This window comes from Cottoperca gobio, chromosome 14 (assembly GCF_900634415.1).
Source record: "Cottoperca gobio chromosome 14, fCotGob3.1, whole genome shotgun sequence".
NCBI classification, from domain to species: domain Eukaryota; kingdom Metazoa; phylum Chordata; class Actinopteri; order Perciformes; family Bovichtidae; genus Cottoperca; species Cottoperca gobio.
In genome coordinates, this window is record NC_041368.1 from 12999832 (window position 1) to 13018014 (window position 18183).

The window sequence follows — 18183 nt, forward strand, 5'->3', positions numbered from 1 at the left end:
AGCAAGTGTGTGACAGGACGTGGAAGAAGAGAGCCTTGCCCCTACCCGGTACCACCTTCAGCAGCAGCGACGGCTGTTGACTACAGCTGCCTCCTCCTCCTCCTCCTCCTGCTGCTAGCCGAAGTTCCTCATCTGTCTGTGGATGAGGTAGTTTGGTGTTTTAGCTAGCTCTCTCTCTCTCTCTCACACACTCACCGAGGCGGTGGATACATGTCTACCTCTCAACCACGAGACAAACTACGAAAGGGAAATCTTGCAGTTCATGTTTCGCCAAGAAGTCAGTGTGACGTCTTTTATTCCATCTTGTTCGTATCTTTTCCAACACGAGAAGAGGAATATGTCGAGATATAACATTTACAGCCTGTTGGACTGGGTCTACGGCGGGGTGGACCCGAAGTTTGAGGGCAATGGGGGCCCCGAGTGTGCCGCCTTCATCGCGCCCCAGCAGCGCATCAGTGAAAGTCTGGTCATCGTCCTCATCTCCCTAGTGGAGATTGGCGTGTCGCTGAAGAAAATAAACCTCTCCAAAGAGCTCAAAGTGGTTGGAAAAGACTGCACAAGGGCGAAGGAGGATAGTATGGGCAAGAACCTGTTGCTCGTTGCCCTTTGCATGACTTTTGGAGTGGAGGTTGGGTTCAAATTCGCGACCAAGACTGTGATATATCTGCTGAACCCCTGCCATGTCATGACCATGGTCCAGGTAAGGACGAGCTGTGTTTGTTAAGACTACGTGTATTTATGTGCACTCCCAGGAAAAGTTGCTAACGTGAAAGCAACTCCCCATGAAATGTATCTGAAGACATACTTGTAGTTATCCCCTTTTCCTCCAAACATACTGAGTTTGTATTGTAATATGCAGAAGTCAAATCTTTAACTTCATTAAAGTAATAAATGCAAAGTGTAGTAATCCTCTTACAAGTCAAAGTCCAGCATTCAAATCTTTACTTCAGTAAAAGTGCAAAAGCATTTGCATCAAAAGTAAATGCCCATTTCAGAATAATGCACATGAACATGCTTTTTATTTGAGCCCTACAGAACTAGAAACTGTTGTACTAAAAAAGTTAAGGAGTAGACATACTGATTGTGTTTTTAGCGCGTGTGTGTACTTTGTACAACTTTGCATGGGCTGTACAGTAAGCAAAGGGAAGTAGTTGAGACATAAAGCGCTGCCTCGAAATAAGACCTGTTGTCTCAAGTTCAGCCCCTGAGGTATGCAACCAGAGCTAGGCGTCATCTGATTTGTTGTGCCTTGAAGTGGTGACATTATGAAAGCTACTGAGGAGCAGTTTTTTCTGAGCTGAATTTAAAAGTGCACAGGAAGCTAGTTGAGTTTGATTGATTAAAAATTCATTAAAGTGGGCGGTGTTGTTGTGTTGTATTTTGTTAAGTTTGAACCAGAGGTTCAAAACAACACAAAGGTTCTCTGTCCTGTACAGCACCTGCATGTTTGTCCTCCGCCTCCTGCTCGGCTGACCTTCATGGGACATGATTGCACACCACGGGTCACTGCCAACTGTGTTTTAATGTATTTGTCATACACATGAGTTATGGAGAACAAGTAATAGTGATGTATCCTGATTATTTTAGATTAAAGGGCGGTAGTGTGTGATAGCTAGTGGACATTGATGAATAACTTTGGGTGTGAATGAATGAAGTGATGAGGAATTGAGTGATGGGACCAAGGTTAAGATAATCATAAGATAAGCATTCCTCAAGCTTGTGGACAGTTCAGAGCAGCAGTGGAAGAAGTATTCGCTTCAGTAAAAGTACTTCTACCACACTGTGAAAATACTCCACTACAAGTAAAGTCCTTCATCAAAACCTTACTTAAGTAAAAGTATGTAGGCTAAATATTATAAGCACAATGTACTTGAAGTATGAAAAGTAAAAGTACTCATTGTGCAGTAAAATGTTCTGTCAGTCAGTGTTTTACTATTGTATATGTTTCCGGATTAATATTAATTACTGTTGTGCATCTTTCTTACCATCTTTGGTGTGTTGTAGATCATCTAAAAGCTGGTAACCTAATAATAATAGTAATGAATTTAAGATGCAGTTTAGTGCGGTGTGTCCAGATGTTCTAGTCATACTGTGAATCAGAAATAAAAAGTAATTAAACTAGTTTGGGAGTGTGTAAGTACTTGGAACAGTATGATGGAAGTCTACAATGAACCCATGCTCAATTATGTCTCATATGCTGTTGCAGCAACCTTTGGGTTGATGCCATTTGTTACACAGATTTGGTGCCAAATTGAACCGTTTTTAATGTTTCACATCTGGAGATGGATGGTTTTAACTGAACAGGAAGGGGAAGAAAGATTGTAATTTGAGTTACTTCGACCTATGGGTAGGTGTGATCAGAAGAGGACATACACAACAATACGCAATACACTTTAAAAAAAGGAAGAGGTGTACTGAAAGGAGATGGAAGTTGCAATGTTTAGAAAAACATTTCTATTTTACTTTTGAAACAGGATAACAAGAAGTGTTTTCTATCAAACAGGACGGCTCTGCTGGGATTGCCTCCAGGAGTTTATTTGCTGCAGGGAATAGAGCCAGGAGCTGGCTGGAGATTGACTGTATCATCAGAAACATAGGTGCAACATGAAGTGTGTTATGCATTCTTGCTTTATTGAAGGTGATTATGTTTGCGGGCTTGATGCTGTACCGTGAGTGCAGTTGTCCTGCAGATGACTTCTGGAAAGAGATTTAATGTTACTCGGATACTTGACAGCTTCGTACTGGTGATTGTTCCCAGGATGATACTTTATTCGATTGTGCCTGTAGTGACTAATGTTATGATATGACCCCACCCACCAGTTCGTCATTACAGTTGGTAGATTTACAGTATACGGATGTGGTACTTTTTTTAAATCCCTTTCAGATTCAGTGGCAATCTAAGATTAAGACATTTCATAAGGATTGGCCCTTTTTCCTGTCTCCTTTGTAGCTTGTATACCCAGCAACTGTGCATAAAAACAGTGCATCCGGAAATGAGAAGTCGAGAATTATGAGCACATTTTACAGGCTGAAAAATGTGGACTCTTGTAAAGTTCCCGTGGTGTGCAAAGTCAAGTGTTGCTGCAGCTGAAGTTGCCACAGTCCTTGAGTAATCAGCACAGGCATCTACTTCACTTACGTGTTGAGAATATCACCACTTGACTGTGTTGCTGAGCTGCACCGGGCCGCTTGCACTGCAGTGTCATTACATAGCAGCCTGTTTGCTGGAGTGCTTCATTAGCATTGGCTAAATTCTACATATTCTTTAATGTCAATATTATTACTAAACCCTTACACACAATAGTGATGCTTACTCTATAGATTGTGAGTGTCATAGACTGCACACAAACACCCAAAGTGTTTAAGGAAACCTTGCTGTTCACTATAAATAAATTAAAAAAACACCTTTTAAGCAAAACTGCTGTCCTATCTAAATCGTGTTGTAATTAAACTATTTGTCAGCGAAACATAATTGTCATGCGTAGAGTGGCTGTGTCAGTTGCCACCTGAGATCACACAAATATCAAAAACACCAGGCGAGAAAGCATCCCTCAGCATAAGGTGAGCGAGAGCCCAACTGGAGGTGAAGAGTTCAGCGTGTGATGAGTGATGAGTTCATGCCTCACATCTGACAACACTGATGTCTGTTGTGTTTTCCTCATCGTGGAACAAGAGGAGTAACATTGTCACGCTGACAGATGTCCGAAATGATTACTGACTGCTCAATCTTACTCTGTATTCACTTGGGGCCAATGGATGGGGCTGGGGCTTCATTAACAAACAAATCAAAAAGAAGATACAGGACACGGTGGGCTTAGCTTTGCATACATAAATAAACAATGTTTTTGCGATACTGTACGATGCCAAGATATTTTGGACGGGCTATGCAGTTGATTAGATTTCAGATGAAGCCCAATAAGTGACATTTTCTTTAATTGGGGTGGACAAACTATTTAGTTGGATTGCTAGATTTGGCCAGTGGGACGCTAACACAGGATACTAAGACTCCATTTTTAAAGGTGCAATACAGCCAGAAGCTGCTGTAACATGGAAGTGTTATAACATGGTAATGTGACAGTGAGGTTCCTCTGGTTTGTCAGTTGAAAACATTTGCATATTCGTTTGTAACGTAATTTTCTGAGCCATTATCTCTCAAACAGATGCCTATGTGCGTAAACGGCAATATTTAAATATCACGATGGCAACAAATATTTTAAATGTTTTGGGATACACATATTGATGTATCTATTTGTTATATGTTAGACAGTTCTTGCCACTGATGGCAACTAAAGGCCAGTAATTGGTTGGCCAATGGCACCCTGGCAGCCGTTACTGTTGAGCCCTGTAATCATGATTCACTGCCGTCTTGAATATTAAAATTTGTGATTTCTGTAAAAGTGTTTTTCTACATTGTGGACGTTCAGGGACAATAGAATAGGTTCAGGAAATGTGACTGTCTGCTGTTCAAAAGACTCACAACCTTCTACAGGATTCTCTGGTGAGCCAAAGCTTATTAAGTCAACTTCCTTCCCTTGTAGATGTTGCTACGGATCCACGGATCATATAAAACCATGATAAACATTCGGTAAGCGCCAGGAAACAATCTCATCTCTTCAAAGCAGGCCTCTGGTATTACAGCAGCAGCTTTGGATGGGTTTAATGGAAGTTTTAAATACTGCTTGTTAGCGCACTTCAGCAGTGACCAGTGCTTTGTCTTTGCTTAATCGGTTGAGAGCTTGCTTATAAATTGACGAACCATGCTGTTAACAAGCTGTGTGCCACAATCATCCAGTATCAATACAACAGACTACAGTGTCAGCATTATCTTTAAATGTTGCCACATCTATCAGCTGCAGCAATAACACCTAGCAGAACAGATTGTTTACTCAGTCATTCAGATCCCACTGAAAGCACAGCACTGTCTTACTCAATGACTACACACAGGAAGTATGGCTTATCAGTAATGACTTCTGTCAATCTATAAGTAGGCCATTGATCTTTTTTATTTCAGCAGTTTTCCTTCATAGCTTTAAAACAAAAACAAAATCATTATACAGCCACAGCTGTGCTTTTACTTTAAAATTGCTCTGTAACAATGCGGGAAGAAATTAAATAAGAGTTGTTAAAAAAAAGTCAACATTACCCAATATATCAAACCAAGTCAGTGTTTCATTTTCTTTTGTTGGTTGTCTTCCAACTTTTTTCTGGAGGCTGGTATTGTGTGAGATTTCTTGTTTTGAAGAACATTTGGCATTATGCCTCAGCCTTCTGCACCTCTCAGATAGATTCATATTTTAGTTGTAAAATGAATGGTGAGAAACGATCATTGGAGGTAATTGTGTCTTTAATGCTGCAACAACACCGCCAAGGACTTTGACTCTCATAAATGTGATCATGCATGTGGATGTAATGTGGGCCGGATTGTTTATTGGAGCTGCAGAAGCTTGTGTACAGTGTTTGGTGACTCCTCGTGAGTCGTGCACTCGTGAGGTTGCTTTATTTCTCAGCGTTGAAGTGAAGAGACGATGCTTTTGTGATTTGCCGTTGTTGTTGTTCTAGCTAACTGGTACTAACTGGTTAATTTTGGCAGCAGTTGTTGAGTTCACTAGCTTGAGGCAGGAGGCATGTGGTTGGCGGTGACACCACTGTTATGAAAAGTCTTAAAATAAAAATGTCACCTGAAAAATGAAAGAAAAAAAAAAGCAGATTTTAAATAAGGGTATTTTTATGCTGAAATAAAAAATAAAACTCAACCAGCGACCCACGTTGTGGCCTGTTCAATAGTGTTCTTATAATTCCCCTCATTGCTTGATTGACAGGTCGATCATCAGTGACTTTTGGTAACTTCTGAGCGTGATGTTCCCAGCTTATAAAACTCAAAAAGCTTCTAAAGCTTCTAAAACCTCAGACTGTGTTACTCCCTCTCGCTCCCTGCAGGCACCCATGTGGTGGTGTGGAGATGTTAGTGCCTCCCCTGTTCCCTTTTGTTTATTGTATGCACTTTACAGCAGTCCCTCACCATCCTCACCCGCTGCAGTACTGACACCACATCCCAGGCCGTTTGATCTTCTGTTCTGTACATAATTTAAAACGGTGCGTCTCCCACTTTGTCGTGGCCTGAAGCGGCAGGTTGTGACACCATAAGGATAATGAAAAAAATATTAATTTTACTATTTCACAAATTGTTGCTTCATCTACTTATTTTACACATTTATTTAGTTCATACTGTATTTTTAAATGTATTTAATATTGAACACATTGAGGTTCCATATGAGAGAGCTGTGTGTGAAAGGTACCGGTTTACCTCAGAACACACACACACACACACACACACACACACACACACACACACAAATAATCTTTCAGAGGAATTTGCAAAGACCAAGCATTTGTCAGATTTGGCAAACAATTTGAATTCATAAAAATATATTTTCATACATTGTTTCATTGATCTAAATATTAAAAGAAACATTTTTTACTCTGATTATTAATTTTCACAAGATAAAATGGAAAAACTGTAAAGTATGTAAGGATGGGAAACCATGTTCTATCTTAATGCATGTTATTCCTACATGTATTTCAAAAGTTGAGTTTAATCCTGTCCTGTGCTAAAAGCTTTGGTTTGTTGCAGTTCTGTTCCCTGTGCAGGTTAATATGAGTTGATAGGTGCACTGCAGATCAATCACTGAGACATATCCCTTAAGCCAGTGGGTAGTTGTACAGCTGAACTCAAGTAAATTGCTTTCTTGTAATTCTGTTTCCAGCCTTTGCCTTCCAGGCAGACCAACTCTTTGTGTCAGGTGGTGTTTTGAACCAATCCATGTTTGCAGTATCCTCCAGGCCCCAACAGCACAATCGCTGAGCATAGATGTAGAACTGGGATGATGAACCACATTGTAGCCTATATCCTCATTCAATTAGCCAACATGTTGATATGAATGCTTTTGAAATGGAAAATGAAGGAATTAGAAACTGAAAACTGTCTTTCTCCTTTGTTCTCAGTGCATGTTAAATAAAATATCAGTTCCTTCCACTTGGAGCTGTGAATATATTGTTGTCGTTTGTGTTTATTAAATAATTAATGAGTCTGCTGTAAATGTAACCTGGACTCAAAAGTTCAAGGTTTGAATTAGTAACAGTCATTATCATAAAGTTAAAGCCTTTCCAAAGCACACCGGCCCAGGAAACAGTGCAGGACTTAAGTCCATGGTTGTGCTGTTCTCTAACAAATTGATTATTTCCTGTTCCATAAGCAATAAGTCGTGGATTGTTTCTATCGACAGCCCCGTTTGAAATCAGGCAATACAATTAATTTATGCCCGCACCTGTCAGCCATTCTGATGCTTTCAAATCTACCGTAATTGTTTGACCAACCTCCTGGGTCTCATCTGAACGCATTCTGTTTCTCATTTGAAGCAAGAAGCACTTTACAGTTGTCTCTGTTCAAGGCTCCTGCTCTTATTATACTAATAAAAAACATGTTAATGCCATTTGTTTATTTTCTTTACCGACAGCACCGGGTGCTGGAAGCTCTTGAAGCACTACAGATGTGTGAAGTGCAGTTTCTTATCTCTCTGTGCTTTCCTCAACAGATTTTCCTGCTGGCCTGCCCGCCATGTAAAACAGCAATGGTTGTATTTAGGTGAGTATATTTACGCCCGGCTCATGTCAGCTTACCGTAGGATGTACCTGAAGTGAATGCAAATTATAAATGTAATATAAAATGATTAGGCAGACGGAGCCAAATGAAATCTGTTCATATAAAAGCAATTGCCACATTGATTGTAATTACTTGTTTTATTGTAATGAATTTGTTGGGGTTTATAGTCATCTCTCCTTAACAACTGCTCGGGTCTGGGCGGTTAATTATTCAGGAGAAATGATGGGGTTCTTGCCAGTGGGAAGTTGGATTTACTGAGAAATAAATACAAGCAGGGTCACTTTCTCTTGCCTTAGCCCAGGGGAGTCACATGGTGAACATCTACAGTGACTGGAAGCAGTCTTATCAACAGTCTGTAGCTCTGTCTTACCTGAAGTGACTTTAAAGTAAACAATTCAAAATTAAATGGTGAGTTTGAGAAGCTTAATGAAACACTTTACAAGTCTCTCGTCTTTTTGGGCGTGGTAACCGTAGCAACAGCAGGTGTGATTTAAAACTACAGAAAACACTCGTTGAGCAGATACTTCTTCAGAAATGCAACAGAAGAGCTACTGGTTGTATCTGTTTCCAATGCAACCACTCAAACTAACGTATTAAAACAGAAGTCAACAGCAGGGCCCAGTAAAGGGAGTCTGTTTCCTGGCTGAAGAGTTGGAGGTTTGCAGCCCGTCACCCCCAGTTCTCCATCTAACTGCTGCTCCTCCTTGTTCCGTTACCCCCTGTAATATATAACCCTGATCCACTGTAACAATAAATACAATAAAAAGCAAAGAAAAACAGTCGCTGTCGGCGCTAACCTTGGTGACAAATATGTTGTTTTCTGTGACTACTTCAAAATAAAAGCCCCTATACGTTTCACCAGTTGACTTTTATTGTGAAGCAGCAGCCGTTTGAATTAACAGTACGTTAATACAGCCGTGATGCGGCGTCAGGAGAGTAAATAGAGGCTGATTAATCTCTCGAACCTAGGAGACCATTTGAATCCATCTGCTGGATTGGCGGACCCTGCCAGTAACAATGAAAACTACTTCATAAAAAGGAGGTAATTACATGATGTAAATGCATTAAACGCCTATTGCAACACATATACCAACCACAAATAGCATAGAAATTGAGTTATACTTCATGCGAAAGTGTTATAACTTTATCACCATGACTTTGATCAGGATACATTTGCTACTTCTTTTTTTAAGAACTTTGTTTTTAAATGTGACCGATTTGTAAAGATTCTTTCAGAGACAATGAAATAGTGTTTTATTTTATGGTCGCTGCGTAAATGCACCTCCAGCTTTTATCGTAAAACTCAACAGCTTGTGTAGAACAAACAAACCGTGCCAGCATCTGTATTCAAGAATGGGAGGCCACTTCTTCAGCAGTCAGACAAAGCGTCGTGTGAGAAGGAAACGCATAGCATTCCCTGTGAAGTATGTTTGACTCGGAGCTGGCTATAAGTCAAACTTCAAATTAATCTGGATGACAAATGGAGACACATTTGAAAAAGTAATCCTGGTGTAATGATTATATCTAGGTAAATGCCTTATCACTGACAGACTTGACTTACACATACAAAGCTTCTTTGGTTTGTGTAATGTTCTCTCACACACACACACACACACACACACACACACACACACTAATTATCAAATAATAATAATAATAATAATAATAAATGTGGTGAATTTAAATGAAGCGGATAGTTTTTCCTAAAGGGTCCCGTGGCCCCCCGAGTGACAGCTGGACTCACTTGAACTGACATTCCTACAGCACTCCTGTTTTCCCAGTGACCTTGGCTGTCACAACAGTTATTTTGGCTCATTTGACAAAAAGAGAAGTCATGTGAGATGGACGTAGGCACACACTTTGCTACATAAGCTCCTGGGCTTTTCAATATGGTGGATCTTAGAATAACTGTTGGTTAAAAAGAAATGTACAGAAGTTAACAGCCATCACCCCTCTCCAGCCCGCTGTCAGTGTGTGCTAAATGGTGAGTGAGTTGGAAGCAGCTGAAAAATGTGCGCTGACTAAAGACTAAATTATATCTAGCGGTACATTTATACTAGAGCTGCAGAGATTAGCCGACTAAACGATTACTCGACCAATAGAGAAATAAATCAACTATTTTGATAATCGCTACAGTAATTATTCATACAAAGTCAGAAAATGCTGTTTTCAGCGACTCATATGTAGATATCCTGCTTTTACCTTTTATACTGTTAAACTCGCCTTGGGACAGACATTTTTCACTATTTTCTGACATTTTATAGACCAAACGTTTAATCTAGGAAATAATCTGCAGATTCATCAATAATGAAAACGATCGTTAGTTGCAGCCCTGATTATGAATGAATAGCTAGAGCTGCTGATTTGTCAGAATTATGATAAAACACTTTTGGATTTCTTAAAAGATAAAAAGAAATGTCAAGTCTCTACAACAAACGTGGAGAAAAATGTTCTAATAGTCTGAACCATCAGTGACCTAACTTGTCACATTCAACACTCCCACTAGGAACGGACCCTGCCAAAGAACGACACAGCTGCTGCCAACAGCATCAGGGAGCACTCTGATTGGCTTTCAGCAACATCCAACACAATCTACACTGTCCACCACCTGTTGCTCCGTGCTTATCAGCACTAACTTATGTCAATAATGCAATGATTCACACATTGTGGAAATTATTGTTAAAATGTTCCAGGTGTGATGGGGGGGATGTGAGGTTTATCAGAGGTTTTGAAATTTCAATGTTTATTATTGGCTTATGTTTTTTCCCCCTGTGTGTTTTCAGGCTGCAGGTACACATGCTCAATGGTGCGCTACTGGCTTTAATGTTCCCTGTAGTCAACACTAGACTGGTAAGTAACAAGCACCGCAAACTCTCCATCAAAGTCTGTGCGGTTAACAAGGAGGCGTCTCGTTTATAATCCGTGCATTTCATTTGTTAATGACAGCTCGACAGAAGAGCAAGTTTTATCCCTTAGCTTTGATATGTTTAGGCAGACTTATGAAATGTCCTTCTCCTTAAAGATTGTTTTACATTACAAAACATTTCAGAAAATATACACAATACGATTCTCTCTGCATGAATGTTTAAGTAAATGTAGTTCCTCTACTGAAGCCCGAATCTGAAGAATAAATTCCAGTATGCAGAAGACAAAATGTCCGACTCAAGTGGCAGAAAGTACGAGCTTAATTGATGGAAATCTGCCGTTTTAGTGAAGGAAAATACTTCCTGCTTGAAAGGCTCTCACCAACAGCTGCAGACGACGACCAGATTCAGTAGATAATGCACTGACTTTAAAGTATATTTGCTTAAATGATATCAAGTGTTTAAACTTTATCCAATTCTCACATGATCCCTGTCAAATGGTCACACTGCAGAACATTTCATACCAAAGTTAAGCAAAGGTTTTGTCATAACTATTTCCCCTTTTAGATAAAGAACTTGTTTCAACCTAGGGAAGTAGTGAGGAATGAACATTAAATCAGAGAACTAAATCATTGTTATCGAAATACATAAAAGAACTCTGGCCTGCTGGGGGGCAAACATTCAGAATCATTTTAATGATTATACCTTTGATAATAACCATTTTCAGCCGTCGGTCTGTGTGTGTCCATTAAAAAGGTAGATTTATTACTAAAGTAGTTAGTTTTCATATTCATTTTCTTCTGAGGCTGAGGTGCTGATCCCAGGTTGGCTTTGGCCCTCTGATGTCCCGCTCCCTAATGACTGTTTCACTAGCTGTACAATAATGGATAAAAATGACTCAAAACACCCCCGCCGTCGCCTCTTAAATCTGTCTTCTGTTGGAGTATTGCTTTCATGCAACGCTAGCAGCTAATGCGAACAGAATTAAAGTTTAGACTGCAGCCAGCTCCGGTTATTAATGCTGGTCTGAGGTCAGTACATTAGAGTGCAGCAAGTCCGCCACTGATTTTATGTTCACAAGTTTACAGGGCCGTCCGCACCCAGAACGATAACTATAATGACGACTATAAATATAACGATGTGAGCATCCTCACTGATGAACGATAAACAGTGAACAGTGGCGGCAAGCGCACGCTCCAGCTGTGTGGGAACAGCACAATGGATATTGATGACCTGTTACTGCTGTATGTTTCGCAGGGATATAAGGATATGAATAATACAAATAAAAGAAAAACTGTTGAAAAGTAGGAGATGCTGATTATTTAAATTAGTACACTTTATTGCTGATAGAAAATTAGTTTGAAGACCATTTCACTGTTCGTTTCACTAATCCATGTGTGGAACAAATACGCCTTCTTAAATCGGCTGGATTTTGATTGGCTGTCACTGCGTCTATTGTTCATTGAATCAATAAAGACATTCTTATTTCGACTAACATTCATAAGATTGTCGACTTTTCTTTTAGAATAGAATCAATTAGTTGATTTAAAGCGACAGATCTGTAAAACAGAATCTTAATGTTGTTTACCAGAGATGTGCTCGTACGTTTCTAGGAAAGAAGTCATTCAGCATGAAAAAAGCATTACAAAGTTACTAATAGACTAAAAAGAAAAATTGTACTAATCGGTCGTTTTTAGCTTCAGTCGACTAAGATTTTTTTTAGTCTAGACAAAAAAGCCAATGTCCAACTAGCACGTATGTTCTGCGCTTGATTTTAAGACGATATATTTATATAGTCATCGTTAAAGTTCTTTAAATCGTTCTTGGTGTGGACGACGCTGAAGACTATTATATATATAAATATCATTCTTCTAATGTTTCGATACTTCCGCTTCATCTCAGTATTAAAAAACATCCGACTAATACTGCAACAGGGGGCTAAGCAAATTAAATGTCCTGCTTAATGAGGGTTGTAAAGAAGTTAAATGTTTCTCTCTCTCTCTCTCTCTTTCTCCGCAGCTTCCGTTTGAGAAGGAGATCTACTACATCCAGCACTCCATGCTGTACCTGGTGCCACTTTACCTGTTCAGGAAAGGAGGTAGGTGTTAACCTTTAGTAATCACTTAGTGTGTTCTCAAGGTGAAAAACCTTCTCACGTGCAAACCATGCAGTCTATAATACCATGATGTCCTTTATCCTTGGAACCCGTGGATCCTTTTAAGATGCTCGAGTTGCTGTAGAAACCTGTTTTTTATGTTACTGCTTGCTTCAGCTTCATATTTATCTGTTTACTCTAAACAAATACCTTTTGCTCTTGCCTGTTACAACACAAAGGCGGGTCTGCATAAACCTGTAAACCACATTGTGCACATTTAGAGTTGACCTAACAGTATTCCCTGCAGAAAAGGCTGTCAAGGTGCCCTTAGAGTCGCTTGTGCTAGAAGACAGACGCTGTACTGTGCAGCTCCCCGGTGTAAATGTGTGGAAAAGTGAAGCAGGAAATAGCTGAAAAAAAGAAGCCACTTGCTCAGTTGACTTTTCCTGAATGATCAAACAAAAAGAAAGGTGTAAAGAAAGGTTTCAAAATACCAAATTTGTAGTACGACAAACATGTCAGGACAAGGCAAGATTCCAATAACTGGTTGCTTTAGAGCCTTCAAAGAACAAAACAAAAACAGATTTAATGTCATAGATTTATCTAGGGCACAGCACAGTAATCAAACCTCTGCATGACGTGCCTCATTGATCATTACGAACGTAACATTGGAGCCTCACAAAAGGAAGCATTCATTGTTCGAGTTAAACTGACATAGTCGGTGCACATTTAATGTCTTCCCTTGGTAGTACTCTAGCAAATGGCAGCAGTGAGGAAACAGGAAAAGCCAGTTTGACACCGCATCCTGTCACTGGCTGAGCCGTGGTTGCAGGGTGTTCCATCTGTTGACTCCACTGACGTGTTGCAAATCCACAAACACAGGGAAGTGAACGGCCAGAGCTTGCACGAGAAGCTACGATCTATGCGCTCGCTCTCTCTTTAACCCACATAACTGGTTCTTTTTTCTTTTTTTGCAGGTGTGTACAAGCCTGAGCCTCTGGGGGACATGTGGTGGGCACTGCTCTCCACCGGCCTCCTGTTCCTCTACCACTTCCTCTTCCTGCAGCTCCTTGGCCTGGTAAGATGGAGCCCTCTGCTGGGCGTTACACAACACTTCACTATGCATAGAACATGAGCCTACAATCAGAGAAGCCCTGAACCCTCAGAGACTTCTCTGACTTCAACTGGGACACCTTGTTGCCGACATATTGCGTTACCTTGATGTCACATATGAGATAAGATAATAACTTTAGCAATACTTCCAGGGAAATTCAATTGTTACAGCAGCTCAAGAGTCAAAGAATCAAAAAAGGAATAAATGAGAATCAAACTAGATTTTTTACTGGACAATTGTAACTATGGTGTGCAGCACTGACCTTGAAATAATATTTTGTGGGTTTTTACTGCCCGATTTAAACGTCTTCCAGAGTGGATGAGAGTCAATTGTAAAATAATCAATTTACTTGTTTTTTGTCAAATCAGCATCTTGGTTGATGAATAAACTACAAGTGTAGTATAGCCTATACTATGCTTGTTTTTTTTTATGTACCATCTTAAATTCTTAATGTTAATGCTTCTGTGTAAATGTGCTGAATACACATGTGCCTTCCTCCTTTGTTTAGGGATAATTAAAACTTCTTCTCATCTTTTCAAATCAATCTGCTCATTTTCTTTTGGGAGGAGCACGGTCTTTGAAACCAGTTTGAACATGCGTCACAATATCCTGTGGTCAGTAGTGGATTTATGTGAGAGCAGAGGTAAATGGAGCCTTACAGAAAAATATCATTCTGTACAATGCATCGCCTTTCTATAGGTTAAAAGGAGCATCTCGCCTTCTCATAGATGTTGATTCAAGTTTTGGGTATAAAATGTGATCCTGTTGCCTCTCCAGGGACTGTAAGTGTCTGCGTGTGACCGCTGCGAAGTCACTTTTGCTTTGTTTTGCTTTTATATATTCTCACAACCTCAAAGTCTCATTTCTGCAGCTGGTTACGTCAAAATCCATATCCTGTTCTGTGACACTTGCAATTATTTTGTCCACTCACTGTACATTGAAATTACAGGCAGCAGCACGAGTGAGTCATATTGAGCGGAATACCAATTAGAAGTGAAAATTAGCTTTAGTTTAAAAGCGAGTTTCTGAGGTTAATAGAGGAGGGAGAAGAAAGGCCAAATCGTGTCTGCCTGACTGTAAAATGATGTGTAATAGTACACGGACAAATCTAAACTATTATGACAGCAAAGACCAAACTCTCTAAATCAGAAAAACTTCACAAAGTCGGTACTTACTGCAGTGCTACTGCTGTGGTTTGCATAATGCTGGAAGTTGTTTGTCATTTCCCATTTCATTTGAGCTGAGTTCCCCTGAGTTGATTGGAGGATATTCAGATCACCTGTTGGCTCCTAATTAACAATTGAGAGCAGCTTGGTGCATTTCTCCTCTCGGCCAATCAGAGTGAGACGACGGCCTTTCTTTAGGTCTTAAGAGAGGTAGAGAACTGCACACCCAGGACCTTCTGATGCTTCCTTCACTGAATGCACACCTCATATCAGCAGATACTGTCAGACAGATACTCTGGTCTTTAGGCCTTTTTAACTTTTCTGATTGAGAGTGATTCTGAAATCCAGAGTGAATATTAAAGAACACTTTTAAGCTACGTTACCTGCATCAGGGCAGATTTTCTGATTGCCTGATAATAACTCAATGCCCGCAGGCTTTATTCGTTTATTGGTTTATTTTGATCCAAACCCCGTTCATACCCATTTCCTTATTATCAAACATAATTATCAGAGAGGTGTTTTTATTATATTTGAAAAGGCATTATTTCTTCATTCTGAATGTACTTTTTTCATGTAACTTAGGCTTCTCGCTGAGCTCAAATCTGGGGAATCAGTACCGACACATACACATACAGGGCATGAACGCATCCTTTGGTCAATTTAACGATATTTGGAGCAGAAATTAGGGCTGGCATAAATGAAACATTGTACAGTAAAGTCAAACATAACATTTGACAAAACCTCATTATCCAACGTGGTTGTACTTCGTATTCTGATTGTCTCTGCTCCCCTCTAGGCGACCGAGGTCAACCTGAACAACATGCTGTGCCCCGCCGTGTCCGACCCCTTTTACGGGCCTTGGTACCGGGTGTGGGCGACGGGCCACCAGACCCTGCTGACCCTCGTTCACGGGAAGGTTCTGACGCTCCTTTCGCAACACACGGGCTCCATGTGCAGATCCCTGCTGGACACGCTCCGACTGCGCAACAAGAAATGTGACTGAATGTCCCACGAGGATACACACAGACCTAGCCTTTCATTCTAAATGCCTGCTCTTATCATGGAGATTTTTTCTTTTCTTTTTTTAAAATCAACATTTTAATGCATCTTTTAAGACTTACCATCTGTTTAACTGAAACAAGTGAGCATTTCAGGGCCAGTGAATCAATGTGTCATTATTTTAGTCTTGCAGGCTTGCATGCACAAACATTATATGCATTTTAAGGCTGGTAGTTCGCATCGTGGAGTTGGAAAGAATTAGGCTTTTTTTTTCTTTTCTTTTTTTCTTATTTCCAGAAACATGTAAGTGAATTTGTGGAATATTTCTCAAGCTGCCTTTTTGTAAGAGTAAAGTTTTAAGGACAGGCAATATGAGACACCCCAAATGTCACTACTGATCTGCAGTTGTTACACTTTCAGTTCTTTATGTGGTAGTTTTGCTAGATCATGTTAGTGGGTGAAGCTGCCTTTTTTTATTTGTCTCAAGTGCGTTTCGAAACAGATCGTGAATGTGAGCTGTTGTAAAAGTTAATGCTTGTTTGTAGTCTGATGGATTTTTGTTTGTCATGTATGGTCACCTCTGTGTTGTCATGACTGCAAATATGTTTATTTTCCTCTGTTCCCACATTATTAGTGGCCTCTTTTGAGTTCTGTCTCCAGCCCGTTCAGATCATTCCAGTTGTGATAATCAGGGGACAAGAGGATGTATAAAGTGCTGAGATTCAAAGGCAGGCAAGAATGAGGATTCATGAATCTGCACCTGTTGTTACTATTACCTCCGCCAAGGAGGTTATGTTTTTGTTTTTGATATCGAACCATATTCGGTGGGGTATAACCGTTGGTGCGTCGTGGGGATGAATGTGATGTTTGCCAAGACGGAGAAGATCTTGACAAAATATGTACCTGGGCTGGAATCGTGCATCGCGAAGCTTGAATAAAATGTGTCGCTTGATCCTCCGAGTTATTCTTACAAGGCATCCTGAATTCACTGCACAACTGTAACGAGTCCCAGGCTCAGTGTCGTGTCCAGGAAATGCATCAGATGATCTGCATGAAGTCACTTTGGATCATTTATTGACAAGTAAGAAAGTATTAACCAGCATTGGCAATTGGAACATTTCTGTCATGGTATATATCATTTCGAGTGTTAGGGGGTGTGTGTATATTACTGTAGTATATTATACTGTTCTTCACTGTAAAGAAGGGATAAGACAAACTTTTGTATTTCGATCGGTTCGAGTGTATGTGCTGTATTGACAATAAAATCTATTTCAGTTGACCAAAGTTCTCACTGTGTATATTTAGCAATAACAAATGTTCTTACTCTTATAGCACATAATGGGAAGCTGAAATAGTTGTTCCCCAGCTATGTGTACGCTTAATATGACATGGGCTGTTGTAGGAACTCGTCAGAGGGTTTTTTGTTCCCCAGCACTGCCATACGGCTCGCAATATAATATGCCTACACTTCAGGGAACTTATCAAATGGTTGGAGTCATGGTGTCACCAAAGGTCATAGCTCAATGCTTCCTCAGGTGAAAACTAGCCAAGTATACATGTTTTTAATCTATTATGCATGAAGAGAATTACAGATATTACCGTATATCAGAAAATCAAACTGGGTTTATGTACGTGTGGGAATGTTCACGAGTCCCTGACCAAATAAAAACCTTTTGACAAGTTTACTTGTTATCCATTAATAACCACAAAAATCTACATTTACATTTAAATATATATATATTTTATAGTTTGGCATGCAGTAATAAAACACTCTGGACCCAGAACACCACGGATATAAAACGATTGTTAAGACACTGCGAACAATAGGAGGGTTAATGTGTGTCGACAGCATGTCGAACTAGGGAACATGGATTAGTTTTTATGCTAAGCTAACTGGCTTCATATTTTACAAACAGATACGAGAGTGGTATTAATCTTTATCTAAATCTCTGCAAGAATGATCCTATTTCTTTAACAGGTCTTCCCAGCACACCACATGACTACACTGAAGCCAAGTTGCTGCCTGACTTATAAAAACTTGAGCTTTTGTTATGTATGTTTGGACGCACTGTCCTATGTAAGGCCAGACGGGGTAAAAGGCTTTAAGTGCAGCAGCGTATCGACAGAAGTAAGCTGCAGACTTTTCACAGGCCTGTAGCATTTCGTCATTACAGAAAGTAAGAGGAGGAGGTCGATATAAAACCTCTGCGGTGTCTGCAAAGAAGCCTCAAGGTGAAGGAGGATTAACAAGAGAAACATAAAATATTCTGCTCTTTACCTCAAGA

At 40.0% G+C, this 18183-nt stretch overlaps 1 protein-coding gene across 1 annotated transcript; it reads left to right on the plus strand.

Annotated features, from left to right (window-relative positions):
• Window positions 1–262: 262 nt before the first annotated feature.
• tmem164 (transmembrane protein 164) lies at window positions 263–17177 on the plus strand. Its single transcript, XM_029448655.1, has 6 exons — window positions 263–700; window positions 7593–7642; window positions 10444–10510; window positions 12544–12622; window positions 13597–13697; window positions 15696–17177. The coding sequence occupies exons 1-6, from the start codon at window positions 263–265 to the stop codon at window positions 15900–15902; spliced, it is 942 nt and encodes a 313-aa protein (XP_029304515.1). The 3' UTR covers window positions 15903–17177.
• The last annotated feature ends 1006 nt before the right edge of the window (window positions 17178–18183 follow it).

Coding starts and splice junctions, on each gene's coding strand:
- tmem164 (XM_029448655.1), top strand. CDS start 263: ATGTTTCGCCAAGAAGTCAGTGTGACGTCTTTTATTCCATCTTGTTCG. Junction 701..7,592: donor ATGTCATGACCATGGTCCAG/GTAAGGACGAGC, acceptor TTTCCTCAACAG/ATTTTCCTGCTGGCCTGCCC. Junction 12,623..13,596: donor TTACCTGTTCAGGAAAGGAG/GTAGGTGTTAAC, acceptor CTTTTTTTGCAG/GTGTGTACAAGCCTGAGCCT.